The sequence below is a fragment of the Calonectris borealis genome, chromosome 23 (genome assembly GCF_964195595.1).
Source record: "Calonectris borealis chromosome 23, bCalBor7.hap1.2, whole genome shotgun sequence".
In the NCBI taxonomy this organism is placed as follows: Eukaryota; Metazoa; Chordata; class Aves; order Procellariiformes; family Procellariidae; genus Calonectris; species Calonectris borealis.
In genome coordinates this window covers 5,572,586-5,589,387 of record NC_134334.1, presented here as the reverse complement: position 1 = coordinate 5,589,387, position 16,802 = coordinate 5,572,586, and the positions used below count along the sequence as shown (strand labels likewise).

At 45.4% G+C, this 16,802-nt stretch overlaps 1 protein-coding gene across 3 annotated transcripts in view; it reads right to left on the bottom strand.

The window, feature by feature from the left end:
- Window positions 1-16,802, bottom strand: part of PEX14 (peroxisomal biogenesis factor 14) — a 93,982-nt gene that overhangs the window by 2,521 nt on the left and 74,659 nt on the right. The window contains exons 8-9 of one of the 3 annotated variants that reach the window (XM_075172462.1): window positions 16,140-16,231; window positions 1,849-2,022 (exon numbers count right to left, since the gene is read on the bottom strand). In XM_075172462.1, the coding sequence (XP_075028563.1) occupies window positions 1,849-2,022; window positions 16,140-16,231 (266 nt within the window). Of the gene's footprint in view, window positions 1-1,848; window positions 2,023-12,647; window positions 13,904-16,124; window positions 16,232-16,802 lie in introns of those variants that run through there. The other 2 variants (XM_075172461.1, XM_075172460.1) reach the window with 2 other exon arrangements.

Sequence of the window (16,802 nt, the reverse complement as noted above, 5' to 3'; positions counted from 1 at the left end):
CCGGGCCACCAGCAGGCTGGCCCTACCCCAGAGCGCGTCGTACTCGGCCTTCTCCAGGTCTTGTTTCTGGGAATCTCTTACTGTGTCTCTATTCGCAACAACAACAAGTCGAGAAAGTTAAACCCGTCTTTTGATTCTGCCATGTTAAGGCTTTAATTCAGCAAAACTTTCAAGCAGACGCTTTCCGAACGGGCACGGGTTTAAGCCCAAGCTCACGTGCTTTTCTGAACAAAGGCCTCAACAGCACAAAGGTCCCTATTACAGCGAGGTGGGTTTGTCACCTCAAGCTATCATATCAGTAGGACTGTTAATACTATAGAAACGTGCTTAAAAGAATGACCAGAGAAAGAGAGGGAGATTCAACTAACTGTATGAGGAGGGGGAAAGAGGAGAGAGGAAATGGAACTTTAACAAAACAAGATTAAAAACCAAACAAAATAAACCTTGAGATGGACCCTCCTGATTCTGCTACCATTCACTGCTGAAGAGCAAAAAAAAGAAATAAAATAAAAACTATTGACTAGATTGTTCATTCTAGCCACAAACTCAACTGGATTAAAGTCTGCGTGGAAGGAATTTTGTAAAGAAAAAAAAAAAAAATTAAAAAAAATTTTCCAATGTAGCAAAAAAAAAAAAACTTTAAAAAACAAAAATGAAAAAAAAAGACAAAGAGGGAGGATTCTAGCCTTTTGTAATATCCATATTGCACACTAGGACTATAAGCCATTGCTAGCTCATTTTGAATTTTAAATGTGTAATTTTTTTTGTTTTGTTGTTGTTTTTTTTTTTTCTTTCCGTGGGGGAGGGGGGAATAAATGCTTGAACCACCAATGCTCTTTTTAATGTTTTATAAATATGTATGTGTATATATATAAATATAAAAATAATATGTATGCACATATATATGTGTGTGTGTATATATCTATATGTATATACATATATATAGATATATAGATATATATATAGGTTTTGAGACAAAAATGCAGAAAGTGAAAAAAAAAAAAACACCCTAAACAGGATGGTGTGCTCTGATTTACTTGAATCTGGTCTCTTCAGCACCTGCGTTATTAAGAACTGAATATTTTTCCACTTGAATTTAGTGCTATTAGAAATTTAATATATGTGTTTTATTTATTTGATTTTTTTTTTTTGCATGACTGATGCAAGGTTTGACATTTTCACTCAATAAAAACTGGAAAAAAAACCCCAAAGTTTTAAGTGATCAAGTTGTCTTCTTGATTGAGGAGGTGTTTTGTGTTTTTTTTTTTTAAAGAGCTAACAAGTCTTGGAGCAGTGTGGGTTGTTTAAAGCACCGCAGCCCTAGTAACGGCCCTGCACCCATTTTAACAGCCACTGTTTTAGCACTGGTACTAAGGTGGTAAGTGCAGTAGGAACAGAGTTCTCTTAATATCGACTCTGGCCTCAAGCTTTTTAAGCAGCCCTGTAGTTTTATTTGAAGTGCTCATCAGGGCCCCTGATAGAAGTGATGCTTACATCTCCACGATTTGCTAAACTGGGACCTGGGATTAGAGATGTGACTGCTCACATTTTGACTTCTGTGGTGGATTGGGATCCATGGTGGAACTGTGCTTGCTCTAACCCACTTGAAACCTTACAATGACATTCAAAGCCGACTAAATCAACAGATGTTTGACTATCCCCTTAACAAAAGGGAGACAAGGAACATGAATGAAGCATCCTGTCTGCACAGCAGGGGTGGGGGCTAATAAATCTACTAATCATCTCCCCTAAAATTCAATGTTGAAGCCATATACTTTGACAGAACTTAGCAAGAACGCATAAAGCTGTATGCCACACATCAAAGATCTGAAAGAAAGCATTCCTTACCTGGCCACTCCGTAGCTTTTTCCTCCTGCAGAAACTTGTATACCCCATGCGCCTGCGAAGTATGGCGACTGCCATCTGGGATGAGAAAGTCTTTCAGGCGAGAGGGTGTGCTGACGGCCACAGTGCGACGCAACACTGCCTTGGTGCAACCAACCCAGCAGTCGTGAGTGCTGACTGTAAAGGAACAGTAGATTAGATAAAACCACTGCACGCTCAATACAGCTTGTCCCCACCATTCTCCTGCCCAAGACTCATGCCAGGCCTGGGCACTTCCACACCGGAGGTGGGTCTAGAACAGGCTTTCATCACCAGCATCCCTGCTCTGAACGTGGCAGATGGGGACAGGCAGTAGATGCCATTTTACAAGGAAGTAAGCAAGTTACTTTGGTGGGGAAGGGAAGGGGGGAAAAAAAAAAGGAAAAAAGAAAGGGGGAAAAAAAAAGTGTGTGTTCACAGCACTTCATGTGCTCTAAAGCAATTGCCCTTGTGGTATCTGCCAGGTAACGACATGCCCCCGAGCACTCACCCCTCAACGGAAGACCACTGCAAGCACACATCCTAGCGGTCCTTGTGGAAATTTGTACATCTATCAAGACATCACTGCACAAAAGCTGCCTCTGTGTTGACCCCCACACCCTCCACCCTGCCCAAAGTTGTTCTTTCACTGGCGAGGCACAAGGGCTGCCCACAGACCAGCACACGTCCAGCTGCCTTCCTGATAAGGCCGGGCTTGACTGCCCTGGAAATGCAACTGGTTCTGCACCAATGGCAGGTATTTGGGTGTCTGCGTATCCATCCTCTCTTAGCCTCGGTCACAGCCTCTGCAGTGCCAGGTGAACTGCTCCTAGGCGCTGGCCTGGCATGAAACACTGCGCTGATGCCTGTCCTGCCAAAGTGCTGTTGGGGATGGGGGAAGAGCAATGTCAAAGTTCTTGTCTCACCCAAAGAAAACCCTACCATCTTGAAGCAGCTGGGTGTTTGCGTCTGCCACCCGTCAGGGAACCAGGAGCAGCAAAGCAGCGCTTGCCAAGCCTGATGCATTGGCAGCAGCTGCCTCGTTATTAGCAGAGAGGATTAGACTCCTCTCTCTTTCAAAGCCCCTCGTTGCTCTGCTGCAGCTCCCAGCCATCCTGTTTTCAGATGTCATTATCTGAACACGCTCCTAATCCGACCTTGGAGCCCAGAGGTTTGTTCTCACTGGAGCTCTGCCCACAGCACACGGGATATTTACATGACCGTGTTTCCGGGGCGGGGGACGACGGGGGACGTGAACAACACGACTCACTGCTTGAAAGCTCTTGCTGGAACTTGCCTGCTCTCTGTGGAACTCTGACTGCACTTCATAAAAGAAGGACTAAGTCATGGGAGAAGCTGCAAGTTGAACAAATCAAAGCCTCGCTATTGCATTCATTCCAAGCCCTCGCAACTGGTGACACTGCAGCTCTGCATCTGCAGCTCTGCATCCAGCCCCTGCAGTTGGTGAGCCACAGAAAGCAGCGGACACCTAGCAAGGTTCTAACATCAGGACAAAAACTGGGCAGTTGTTGCTGCTATTATACTTTGATTACATCAAGCGTACTCTTGTAACAGCATTTTTTTGTGAGTGCTGGACCCTACAGTTACACACATAGCCACAAAACTACACTGCCTTCTTTTTTTACATACGACACTGGATATCCACTTTTCAGCACACTACGAAGTCTTCTGCAGCACCCACCAAGGTAGGCACCCACAGCAGGAGTATCCCTTGGCACCAGCCCAAACTCCAACAGAGGAGCACTGCTTTCTCCTCTCCAAACAACTCAAGACTTTAAAGCAATAGAGACAGCAAAAGTTCAATCGCCTCAAACATAAACAAGCAGCATTCAAGGTATTCTAGGACACAGAATGGGAGACCAGATGGTTCTGCTGCTGCTTCCAATCGTCCTGGTTTTTAGATGTCATTAACCAAACGTGCCTAGTCCAGCCTGGACATGGAGACCTGTCCTTGCTGGAGCCAGGAGGGCCAATAAGGACAGAAATAAAAACAGCAGATTATCAGTGTTGGCCGAAAATGCAGGTAATAGCCATCACAGTGGCTCAGAAAGATAATCATCGCTATTCATCCAAGTGCTTCTCACAGACAGTCTAGCAAGGGTATTCTCAGAGATTACTAGGAAAATAATACTTTGGGTTACACCTCTCCTTATGTCTCAGACCTACAAGGAACAGTTTTTATACTGTGGTAGGCATTCATTTCATTTGCAGGAATCTTTCTTACAAGCTCTTATCAGCTCCAAACTTAACTCCTCTTTAGTCAAGCAGCCATCTCACAGGGAGCTGTGAAGACCAGAATGCAGAGCAGTCGGCGTAGGGCAGCCAGCGTCATCCCTGTGCCACACCATCAGGTGTGCAGAGCTGGTGCACGTGCCCAGCGAAATACTCCTCATAGCTCGCTCAGCTGCGCACAGATGCAGTAAGCATGTCTGTCTCTGGGAGGATATTTACTCCAGTAGCACAATGCCTCCTACACCCAGACAGAAGGAAATTCAGAATTCTGATGCTTACCGGTACAGAGGAAAAGCAGCTGTTATGACGCACAACACATACTGGACATAACTTAAAGCTTGCAAGGATCAATGCTCAACACTGGCTTCCTAAGGCATAATGACATTAAGAAAGACCTGGAGACTTGCTAGGGAAATAGGTCTGTTAAATAAGGCCATCTTTATACCTCTGGATTAGAGAATCAAATTGGGAACTGAGCACGATTTTGGCATAGAAGAGCAGTGGTCGAGTCCCTGGGTATGAGTATGGCCGAGATGCCCATAGGAGCCCACTTTCAGGGGAGTCCATAGGCCAGGAAGGGGGAACTACACATGTGCTGCTGCAGCTTTAGCGAAACCTACTGTGGAGAAAATAGGGCATGCCTCTGACCGGGTGGCAGGACTAGAGACTCCTAGCTCTCTTAGAAGACTAGCAAGAGTTATTCTAACACATCCTCCTCCCTGTAACAGGACAAGAGGCCAGAAGTAGAAATTTTGACAGAACACAGACACCAAAGGGGAAAAAACATTCACACAATGGAGAAAAAATTAATTGAGCCAGCTTTTGGTACTGTCCATGTTGCTCAGGTATGGGAGCTAAGATAGAAACCAGCCATTAACAGATAACAACTAGCTAATAGATAATAAATGCCTTGAGACTTCCTGGAAAAAATATTTTCACTGGGCATTGGGTATAATAACACAAAGCAAGAGAGAAGTATTATGACACAGTGAACAAGAGAGTGTGGACCAAATGCTTAAAGCTAAGACCTTCACTTGACCTCTAAAATTTCCTTCACAGTTCTGCACAAGCCCTTTCCAAGAAGTAAGGTTCTGAACCAACAATCCTGCTACATGGTACATACAGAGTGCATCAGCTGCTTGTGTCACAGCCAAGTTTTGCTGTGACAACTTCTGGGCTGTTGCACACGAGCACAAAATTGTGTTCACAAACCTGCAGGTGCCTTTTTTGAAGACCATGGGAAGCCCTTTTAAAGAAGCAGCTCTTGGAGAAAGGGAAGGAGAGGAGCTATAACCAAATATCTCCCTCTCCCCCCACCTCAATCTGCATGCAATCTGCATAGAAGACTGAAGCTTTCAAACATGCCAATAAAATCTCACATCATCTTCAAGGGGAACATGAACTTTAAAGACTTCTCTGAAAGTCAATGAGCAGCTTGTACCTATTCCAAACAGAAAAAGCATGTAGATTGTTGAGAATGTTTTTGGAGTTTCACATACGCATGTGTGCGCACACACACATGAATAAATAAATATTTCTGTCTTTCTCTACAAATCAAGGCAGAACTTAGTTTAATATAACCAAACTTGGAAAGAGTCAGAGCGTGCATGAATATATCTGTACACAAGACTTGCACAAGCATAGCTACAGCAAAATATACAGGTTTGCCTAATACTTGTGTGGGGACAAGGAAAGTATGCCAGTTTCAGTGAAAGCACGCACTAGCATGTGAAGGAATATTTGTTATACCTGGTATATTTTATGGGTGTCTATAAAAAGGTAAGGGTAGGCAAGATGCTTCCAAGTCCCTCTGTTGCAGACAGTTACGCGGAAATCCAACACTCAGGCAGGAAGCCCCCACTTTTTGGGTCTCTGTCTGCTGATTCAAACAAACGTCACCAGTACCTGAAAGCTGACAACACTTAACTCTGGAGGCAACAATCTCTACCAAAGGGGTGAGGGCAAAGAGGGGAGAGAGGCACTGAAGAGCCTTTGTAGGTACAGTAGGTGTTAGAAGGGATGACAAGTTCTTCATGCCAGCCCTGGGGCAAGAAGTGGGCTCACTGAAGTCCCTAACACGCATCCTCCTTTACAAGGGCCAAGTGTTTGCTCAGAAGACAGAACATGGCCCCTCCAGAGGCAGATCCCTTCATCTTACCTGGGGGAGGCAGGGTGCTCTGGCCCCTAGTCCTGCTCTTGGAGCGCCCCAGACCCATCCTGGCTGAGGAGGGGTGGCCAGCAGAGGCAGCTTCCCTCCTTCCTTTTGCTCTTTTTTGGCAGGGAAACTCTTAAACAAACAAATGAAGAAACACTGAGGATTTAAGTAAACAGACGAAGATTTATCTGACAGGCAGACTGAGCCTTTCCCTGCCCCCTTCCCTTCCCACAGGGCAGGGTGCTGCCTTGTGCTCTCGCTGTGAAGCCAGCTACCAGCAGCATTTGCCCCAAGCCCTTGCTGTCACCGGCAGCCCCTAGGACCCTCCTGTGATCCCAGGCCACAGCCAAGCTCTGCCTAAATGTCAGAGCTCTACAGTCCGAAACGTTAAAGAGGATAAACCAAAGCCATTTGGTCTGTGGCCAAAGCAAGTTAGGGAGCCCCTCAGAGGGAAGCAAGCTCGTTCGTTCAGCTACCAGGCACTAACCCTGCAAGCCAGTCTCGGCGAGAGCCAGCTGCGCCCACAAGATGGAAGGAAACCAGCTCCGGCCTTGGCTGGAGGCGGCACCAGATCCACCTGCCTGCGCCCTGCACCGAGGCGGGTCACGCAGCCGCCTGTGCAGCGTGGTTCCCCGCAGCTGACACAGCTGCTGCCCCGCCGCAGCCCCGCTGCAGAACTACGGAGGAGACACCCACTGCCAGGGGCACCCACCACGCTTCTGTTGTACACACATCAGCAGACTCTGCCTGTGGTTTTTAGTTGGGGAAAGAAAGGTAGGAAACAGACGCAATAGTGTGATGTTCCAGTTTCAGTCGAAACATCAGGCTGCACCTAGCTCATTCTGGGGAACAGGAGACTGTGAAGCAAGAGGGAGCCCCAACCTCCATCTCACACCCAGAACTTGCTGGCTGCTGCAGTGGAAGCATTGGTATTACTGTACAGCAATGCACAGACAGAAAAACCTACAAGTAAGCGGGCAAATAGGCACGCAGAGATGAAATCTACTGTTGATACTATAAGAGGGCAGGAAGCAAAGAATAGTTCGTCTACATAGGAAAGATGCAACAATTTCGCACACAGTCTTTTGTGCATGCACGTATCAGTTGAAACTGCTTAACTAAAGCGAATCTGCTCAAAGAGATGGAAGAATGTCCACCCAAGAATTTGCTCTGGTTTAATTAAATCAGTTAAAGAAATTAATTGTAAAGAGGTGTTACTCTAGCTCCACACAGATAAAACCTCAGTGCTAGCTTATAGAAGCAGAGGGATAAAGTTGGAAGCAGTCTGTTTCTGAAGTGTTAGAAAGAAAAAGGAAAGAGCATTAGGCATTAGGAGACCGGCAGGCATGACGGAAGACTGAAAAACCAACAACAGGGGTGCTGTACAAAACAGACATGCCAAGCAGACAAAGTGACTGAGAGACAGACAAGCAGGCTGGCAAAGTGACAGACACAAAAAGAAAAATAGGCAACAAATAAGCCAGTTGTGCTTCTAGATCCTCTGCATCAGCCCCATCTAGCCAATCACCTTCTCACTCAAGAGACACAGTCCTAAAGAAAAGCAAGTATTTTACCTAAAACAGAAAAAAATACAATGTCAAATCCCCCCACACTCCTCTTCAGGCATGTTCTTGCAACCACTATCATAAACCATCTCTTATTATTTGCGCAAATATAGAAGAAAAAAAAATCCTGAAGGGTTAAATCCTTCAGCAGATGCAGAAAAGAAGGGCTTGGAGGGAAAACTGGGGTGTTCTTCTAGGATGCTCCATACTGTAAGTAACCCCTGAGCAGTCCTTGCAAAGCATTTGGGGAGATTTTTAGTCTGAAAGACACTTTACAAAAATAAATTGTAATTGAGTTTAATAATCTTCCCCTTTTCAGAAAGGGCCTGACAGATGCTGCCTAGTGCTCACTTCTGCCCCATTTCAAATATTTTTACCTTATTTGGATGAAATATATTATTTTTCTAATGAAAGGAGGTTGTTTTTTTTTTTTTTTCCAAAGAGCTGGTTTTCCCTTCGTCCAGCTGGTGCCTTTATTAGGTTAGTGCTTGCTCCCTTTTGGGGATGGGATTGTTTTTTTCCCTGAGCTGGGAGAGACCATGCCAACCCCTCAATCTACAAGTGCGCAGTTCAGAGCTTCTACTGCACAGCAAGTGGAGGAGTTGGGCCCTGCCCTCCACCTCCCCTCTTCCCTGATACCCTGAAATTCACCTTAAGTACGTTTCCATTATTTTATTTCATTTTTTGAGAGCGTACATAGTGGTAAGAGCCAGCCTTTCATCAGCACAATAGGTGGACACAGCTCTAAAGGTGCCTACAGAGGCCGACTCCTGAGGAAGCAGCATAGTCTGGGGATAAGATGATAAAAGGAAAATGAAGAAAGCTGGAAGCTCTCTCCTATGCCCTTAGGTAAATAATTTCCTATGTTTCACCTCCCAGCATCCCTTTACTTATGTTTTCAATCCCTGGAGGCCAAGCCCCTCTCTTGCTTTGCACTTGCATACCACCCAATGGTATAAGAGGTCAAGTCCAGGCTGGAAGACTCTCAACGCAAGCTTAACATCAGTTTTTGGTGTCCAGGGTCACCACCACATACAATTTGTGCTTAACATAAAGCACCACCACACAGAAGGGACCTTCCAAAGCTTCCTGTTATCAAAGCCCTTCGGAAACACGTGCTCCACAACCTGTTGGGTATGGAGGGTCTAGCGAAGCACGGAGACCTTGACTTTAACACAACAGGTCTGCAACAAAAATCTACTCTGGACCTGCTGTCTAGCCTTTGTTTTCCCCAAGTATCACACTGCTCCACCAAAGGAAAAGCAAAGGCAGCCTCCATTTCTGTAGCAGGCACTGAGTAGACAGAGACTGGGTTTTTCCACGGCCCCCTCCCTGCCCCATGCAGCAGCCCAGCATATACCCTGCTTCCTTCCACCAGTACACATCAGGATAGACCTTCTGGCAACCCTTCTAACAAACCCCAGACCAGGGTGAGGTAGCCACTGGAAATGCAGTCAGTTCTCCCACTCTATTGAAGACAAAATCAAGAGAGAACATAGTTATTAAAAAGCACTTACTTGCAAGAAGAACTTGAGTTGCAATAAGTAAAGGCCAGATCTAAAACGCCTGCCTCCAAGCCAGGGCAAGCTGGCTAACTGACCAACGCAGGCTGCTCCAGGACGACAGTGCAGCTCCTCTCACACAGCTGTGCAGTCCAGGCTATTAGGGGACAGTGGCTACAGCTGGGTGCTGTGCTGCAGCCTTGCCCTGCTCTCACTCCAGAGCACAGCCAGCAACAGGGCTGGGGCTCTCACTCCAGGGCACAGCAGGTAACGGGGGTTGGGGTTTTTGTGCAAGCTGCAGGACCTAGCATGAGATCTGGTTCCCAAAGTTGGCTTTCTCTGCAACTTGTCTTTGTCACATCTTTGTATTTACCAGTCAGCATTTTTTACTATCACACGTGGAAACTGAGGCACACTTAGAAGTAAAATACTGTGCAAAGCGTCATGCAGCAAAGCAGCAAGATCACAAGGCATCCTACAGTCCTCCTTCTGATCCCAAACACTCTTAGGTTACACCCCCAACACACAAAAGGCAATAAAAAAAATTCTTCCTGCTTCTGACAAAGATGCACATAGGACTTATTTGTCACATCTGGGGGTGACAAAGGTTGGACAAAGATGATCAGGAGACATCTCTCTTAACCCTTCTCCATTTTGTCACGTTTTTTGAGTTCCCCACATTTCTCTTGCAGCTATCAAAAAGGGAGCTTTTATATCCTCAAATTACTGGAAAGCACCAGCCTCATACTGTTTCCTCTAGGAGAAGGAGCACAGGCTCACAGGGCTTCACTGAAATGTGCTCAATGACACTGTTCAGAGGAAGCTCCCTTCACCTGCTTTCTATACGCTATCAAGGACCTATAAAAACCATGTTACGAACCCACCGAAATCACCAACTGGGTATTGTTACTCTTCTTCCTGTGTCAAAACAAAGGCTGATTACACAGTAAAATAGAGTACTTGAATAAATCAGACGGTGGGTAACTGCTGCTGCTTTCTTGTTCTGCAGAAAAAAGGTTCGCTACCTAGTCATCTTTCAGCTAGTATGATGCATTCTCAGTGCCTACTGGCCAGTGGGCTAAACATTTCACAGGGCAGCTGATTTAAGAAGTCTGTTTCTAGCAAAAAAAAAAAAAGAAAACAAAAAACCCCACAAGTTAGCAGTCAGGCTACATGGTTCATAAGGACCAAAATACTCACCCTACAACTGTTGCTATGCTGGAAAGACAAGGAACACGAGACAGAGGAATAAAACTCGTGATTCACAACAATACCTGCTGGTAAGAAGGTCTGGCTTCTTCCAAATTCTCTGCTGGTGGGTTGGATCTCTTCAACAAAGTACACAAACACCCGATCAGCAGCCAGAGGCCCAGAGTTAGATTTTTGTGAGCAACAATGGCTATGATGGAGTTTTCTGGGATTCATCAGGTTGGGGAAAGAAAAAACTGTGACCTATCGAATTGGTAAAGGTTGTAAGAAGCAAAAACTAAGGGAGGGAAAAGGGCACTCGAAGAAAACTGCCTTTTACTCTGCACAAGAAATCTTGAGGTAAATGAACTGAACACTGGCAACATGGAGGAAAAGGGGGGAAAAATGAACCCGCAGGGATGCTTGCACTGTAAACCTCGTAAGTCACTCTGCAAGGCACATACCTCAGCAACATATTTTCCACATTTCACCAACTGCTGTTGTCCAGGCACTTTCTATTTTCAAAACCTTCTATGTATATAAAATGTACACAGGCAGGACAATACTTTTTCATCACATCCCGGCGTTCAGTCGTGTTTTCTTTTCACAAGGATTCTTGGCTTGGAGAAATGAAAAGTGCCATCTCTTAAGAAAAGCCTCTCCTTTTAAACACTTTCAAATTTGCCCTGTTTTAGCTAAACGTGACGTTCTTTGTGAACGTTAAACAGTGGAGAGAGAGACTGAGAAGGAGAGGGAGAGAGAGAGACACACACACTCACTCACTCCTGGGGAAGATATTCGTCCATTTAAGGAATGAGAAATCATCACATTCAGCAGCAGGTCTAAATACAGTAATATGAAGGTCCCTTTCGCTCCCCCTGAGCAGGAAAATGTCACTGTGTACCAGACACCCAAATACTCAGGAATCAAGTAAATCCCTCATTTTTAAGAAGGGAGCCAAATACTTCTGTTGAACAAAGATGGGACTGCAGTAGCTACGAATTACTTGCTGCACGCCATTTCTTTCAATGGCTTCTGTACTGACATGGCAGGGTTAGACCAGTCATGGGATACGGCACAGCATTCCCTGCTGGTAGATAAGGCTAAGGGGCCGTGGGATATCTCACACGCTCCCTTCAGCACCTCCTGCTGCCGGGGGTGGAAAGGAGCCGGACGCTGCATTCTGCACCCTGCAGAGCCTCCTGCTGGGAGGAAAGGAACCAGTACAGCTGCATTTTACTCACCGGACGACATCCATCTCACCCTCTGCAACATCGGAGGCAACCTGACATTACAGTGTTGTTGGAGCTATTTGTATTGTACCTTATATTGCACTTACACCATTTTCTACACTGCCTCCTGCTGATATAACCTCGTATCAGAGCAGTCAGAAAATCAACCATAAACGACCTTCAGAAAACATTTTATAAGGACTGAATTTCTGCAATAGTCCCTTTTCCCTCCCTTTACCACCCTGCATGCATACTTCTCCCCAAAATAAGAGCCACAGTAATCCAGTAACAGCCTGGTGTTAAATAGTGGTAACTCATATTTATTACAATTATATACAATCGTATTTTATATTTGAAATCTATACATGATCACACAGACGAGCACACTTGCTTGGTGAGGACAGTGAGACTCAGTTGTTACAAGAATTGCTCTGCTAACAGGCTCTGATGCAGTGAATAATATAATTGGACACCACCATTTTACCAGCTGAGAACACAATGCCGCAAATGAGAGGTTTCAAAAGTCACTGTTTTAATTTGTGTATAGCCCCAATGGGGCAAAAAAAGGCTGGACTGGGCAAGAAGGGCCAGTGGTGTACCTCAGAGCTGGAACTGTTCTCTCTTCTGTAAAGACTGCTTTGCTGAAGCAGGTGCCTGTCACTGGGTAGGTGCAGGTCTCAGCTAATTATTTAAGATGGGTTTTCTCCTCATTTAGAGAGAAAAACAGGCTAAGAACCATTGCAAAGATTCAGAATTAACCAACTATTTCAGCATCTGATATCACCTCATTCATTCATTCATTCAGGGCAGCTATAAATAAAGTGTAAGATGTCAAAAACTGATGCGAGCTCCTTGTCTTTGGAGGAGGAAGGGTAGTAATTGGGATGAGTGGGGTCAACTTCTTTTAAAGCCTTCTTTTACTGGGGAGCAATCAGTAACAAAGCCACCTGTTCTCATGGATTTTACTGTGGCCATGAAACCTGGACTTGGTCCCTAGCAAGAGGCCACTTCGATGAGTGTAAGCATCTGGGGTGAAAATAGTATTCTTTGGACCCCACAGAAATTTAGTGTTTTTAGATGCTAGGTAGTTTCAGGAATTTGAGGCTTGACATAAGGCTTGGAAGAGCCAAGACTGAGATCTGGTGAGGAATTCAGGGTTAAAACTTCCTTTTTTTGGCAACAGAATATCAAGTAGTTTGAGAAATAAAACAGAGGGTTATTTTGGGAAACAGAGAACTGGTTTGGGCCTTATGTGGGGATTAAAGGCTTGTGAAATCAAAGAGCTGAGGACAGATTGGTTTCTGAAATTGGATAGAAGGACTCCAGGATGCAGCGAAGAGGCTGACTGTTTCAGGAGAGATGGTGTTTTTGAAAGAGGACTTATTCTGTAGCTGTGGTGCATGGTAAGGCGATTGGTCTTCCAGCCTAGGCAGTGACCCCAGCTCATGGGGAGAAGGTGGGTCTGGGAGGGGAGAAGAAGCCACTGCAACACTGCAAAGCCCTGTGGTGAAACAGGGCCCACCTTGTTCACTGGGCAATCATGACCCTACTCAAGGTCAATCATGGGAGAATCACTGGAGGGGACGGTGGCACTTCTCTCCACAAAACGGGAGAGGCACCAGGGACAGTGCAGGAGGCTAGGGAAGATGTACAGCAGCAGCAGCAGAAGCCAGGGTGCCTTAGTCAATCTCATTCTCATTGCTGGCCCCTTCAGGTCTTCGTAGCTTTTCCACTTGCTCATTAATCTGACCATCCCCTCCTCGCCGGTCCTCAGTCTGGACACCCAGACATTCCTCCTCATCCACATGGCTAACATCATCATCCTCATCGTCCTCTTCCTCCTCTTCATTCCTTTTGTTTTCCCTTTTCTCCTCCTCACCCTGCACCTCCATCCGCACTTGGCTCTTGACGTCAATCACTGCCTTGTTGCCCTCCTCTGTGCTCAGCAGATGGCAGCTGACCTTCGAACCCTCAGGGCTGTGGTTCTCCTTGACTGGTGACGAGGTGGTAGACTCGTTGCTGACCGGTGAGATGTCACTGCTGCTGTTATGGTTGGCAACAACAGGGTTGGAGGGTGAGCTTGGCTTCACCGGGATCTGCCATGACGGGATCTTAGGAGCCGAAGGGGAGGGAGGGAACTGCCTCCTTGGGGGAGGGAAAGAGGGGAAGAAAAGGAGAGAAAGGGGCTTTTATTAAAAACACTGAGGGGTTATCATTAGAGAGAATGGCATTTGCACTGGGGAAGTCATGTAAAGCAGGACTGAAACTGCAAGTCTCCTTTATCATAAACGAACAAAACCAAGGCCACTTCACTACTTCAGCCAGAATCTCAAAGTGCTTTACAAGCACCCAGTAATCGAGCCTGCACACACGAAAAATATCACAGCTAGGCAATCTGAAGTACTAAAATGATCTGGTTTGGCCAATTTCACAGAGTAAGCTAGCACTCAGGAATGTTGCCTGTGGAAAGACATGAGTGTCCCTTTATAAAACAATCACTAATTAATTGGTAAAGAAAATTCCCACTGGAGCAAGGAGTCAGACACAGCAGGTCCTTGTGCCTGAGCCAAGGAATTTCACCACCTGGCTCTCGCCTCCACTGTGATACACAGCTATTGCATGCTGGCTCGTTACAATCCAGAGCCTATCTCCTAGTCCCAGCATGCACTTTACACGTTTGGGCCAGGTCCTGGCTGCCGCAAACTGGTTCAGCTTCTCTGACTTGAATGGAGCCATACTATACTAGCTTGCACCAGCTGAGAAAGCTGGCTGCTCTGTCCTCGAGTCCCTTCCAGGTGGGCTTTAAGGATTTGATAGTGGCAGGCTAATGCCCGGCCCTAACAGGAGAATCCAAGTACCAAAGAGGACAAATATAAGTGCAGTGGGGAGCACTGGTGCCCTCAGAAAGTCATCCACCATGAAGAACAAAGCAAAAAAGCATGTGTGATCTAGTACTCCCCGTGCATCCTTGCTTGTGTATGTGAAAAGTGGGAGTATGAAGAGGTATCAGATCAAGCTCTGAAAAGGATGCTGTGCAGCAGGGAGTTCTCATGCCCCTCAGGTGAGCTGGCTAGTGCCACGGACAAGACCAGAGCAGACGAAAGCTGGCTGCTCTCCTACAGTCAGTGCTCAAACACAGCAGATTACATTTTCTTAGACTGAACTAGGAACAGTAGTTGCTCTCACCTCCCTCTTCCTGCTGCCACCACCAGCCATCGAAGAACTCTGCTGATCTAACCTCCATCTCCTGTGAGTGCAATAAGCTAATGTCTGCATTATTCAACCAGTATCATAAATGCAATCAGCAAATTCAATCTGGAGACTTTCTTGGCTCCGGTGTTGCTGCTGCCTCCTCACTGCAGAAACATTTGCCTTTTTGTTAAAAAACAACCCCCCAAAAAGTTTTCTTTTTTCCAAAAAGCACCTATCCCCCAACTGCAACTCTTCCATTGCTGAAGAGGTGCCATTAACTAATGCTCTCTCCCCAGCAGTGATGCTAGTATGACCCAACTTAACAGACAGTACCTTAATATGTGTCCTCAATCCTCCAGAGCCTTCTACTGTGACCCCTGGGAGGAATGGGAGGTGTAGCGAGAATTTAAAAGGATATTAAAGCCAATACACTTTTCAGACTTCTGAAAAGCCCACTTGCTGAGATCCAGAACATGTCTAGTCCAATCTTAGACTGATCTTTGAAGTCCATCTCTTAGGGAACAGATAACTTGAGAAGACTTAGTTACATGTACGAGGAGGCAAAGGAGTCATATCAGAGTGAAAGGATCAATAGCTGAAAAGCTAGATAAACTCTTAAGTAATGTACTTGGAAAAAAAGAATTTCCTCAAGAACTGATATCTGATCCCTGTTCTTATGACTGTCCCACAGGCTGGGATTTATATCACCTCATTTCAGACATCTACTACATTATAAGATGTCTATACCTGAGCTAGCTATCGAGAGAAACGGGCTCTGCTGAAGTGCGATTCTTTTCATCCTGGTTATGCCCTAACCATGAACAGGTCAGCTGAACTGTAGCCAGAAGTGACTTTCTCTGTAACAGAATGCAGGTGCAGATGCAGTCAATACCTCAAAGTGAGAAGCATCCTGACTGTGGTGAATAGCAGAGAATTCCTCTACCTTATACAAAAAGGAAAAATCTTATTAATTACCCAAAGCACTCTGTGATTTAAGGCAAGTTTGAAAAGCATTTTGAGACCTTTAAATAGAAAGTGATAGTGGAGTGCAAAGTGTTATTATTAAAATAGCAATAACAGGATATAGAGTTAGTTCCTGTTGGAAATGCCTTTCCTCTCCATGATTGAGAGAATCCCAGAAAGCAACCCTTTCCCCACACAATAATCTGCTCACATATTCCATCCATACCGGTTCAGGAGAAGTCCTTTTAACGAGTAGATCTCAGATTTCAATTCATTAATATTCTGCGACTCCAGAATCCAGTTGGTGGAAGTTGTGGCCTAGAACATGAAAAAGAAGACATAAAGATCAAAGTATGAACTGGGAGATAGTTCACAAATGTCACTTTTTTCTGTGTTATTCTCCCTCTCCTCCCATCTGGGAATCTTGAGCCCTTGGGATAACATACATAAGCTCTATCATTTAAAATCTCTCAGATCTGAGCAAAACCACTTCCACAAGAAAAAAGGACCAGAATGGGTCCCCACGATGATCAGAAGTAATAATTGTCTCAAGATGCTAAGACTATTCAAATATTTGCTTTCCGTTGGGGGACTAATTAACCTTGTCTCCAACATACCATGCACAACCATTGCTGAAGCATCTCAAGGGGACCTTTCTTTTTCGATTAGGAGGAGGCCAGCACTTGTGAGAATTCAGACAAAGCTAGGTCTACATAGGATGTTTTCCACCAACATATCAGACAGAGAACAATACACAAAGAGGTAAATGAAATCATTTGACACTGACCTAATGAATGATTTCTAGAGAAGGAGAACTAGAACTAGGATCCTGCAAGGCAGTGGGAGTTGCACTGGATGAGGTCCTTTACTCTCTCCTGTGACTGCACTT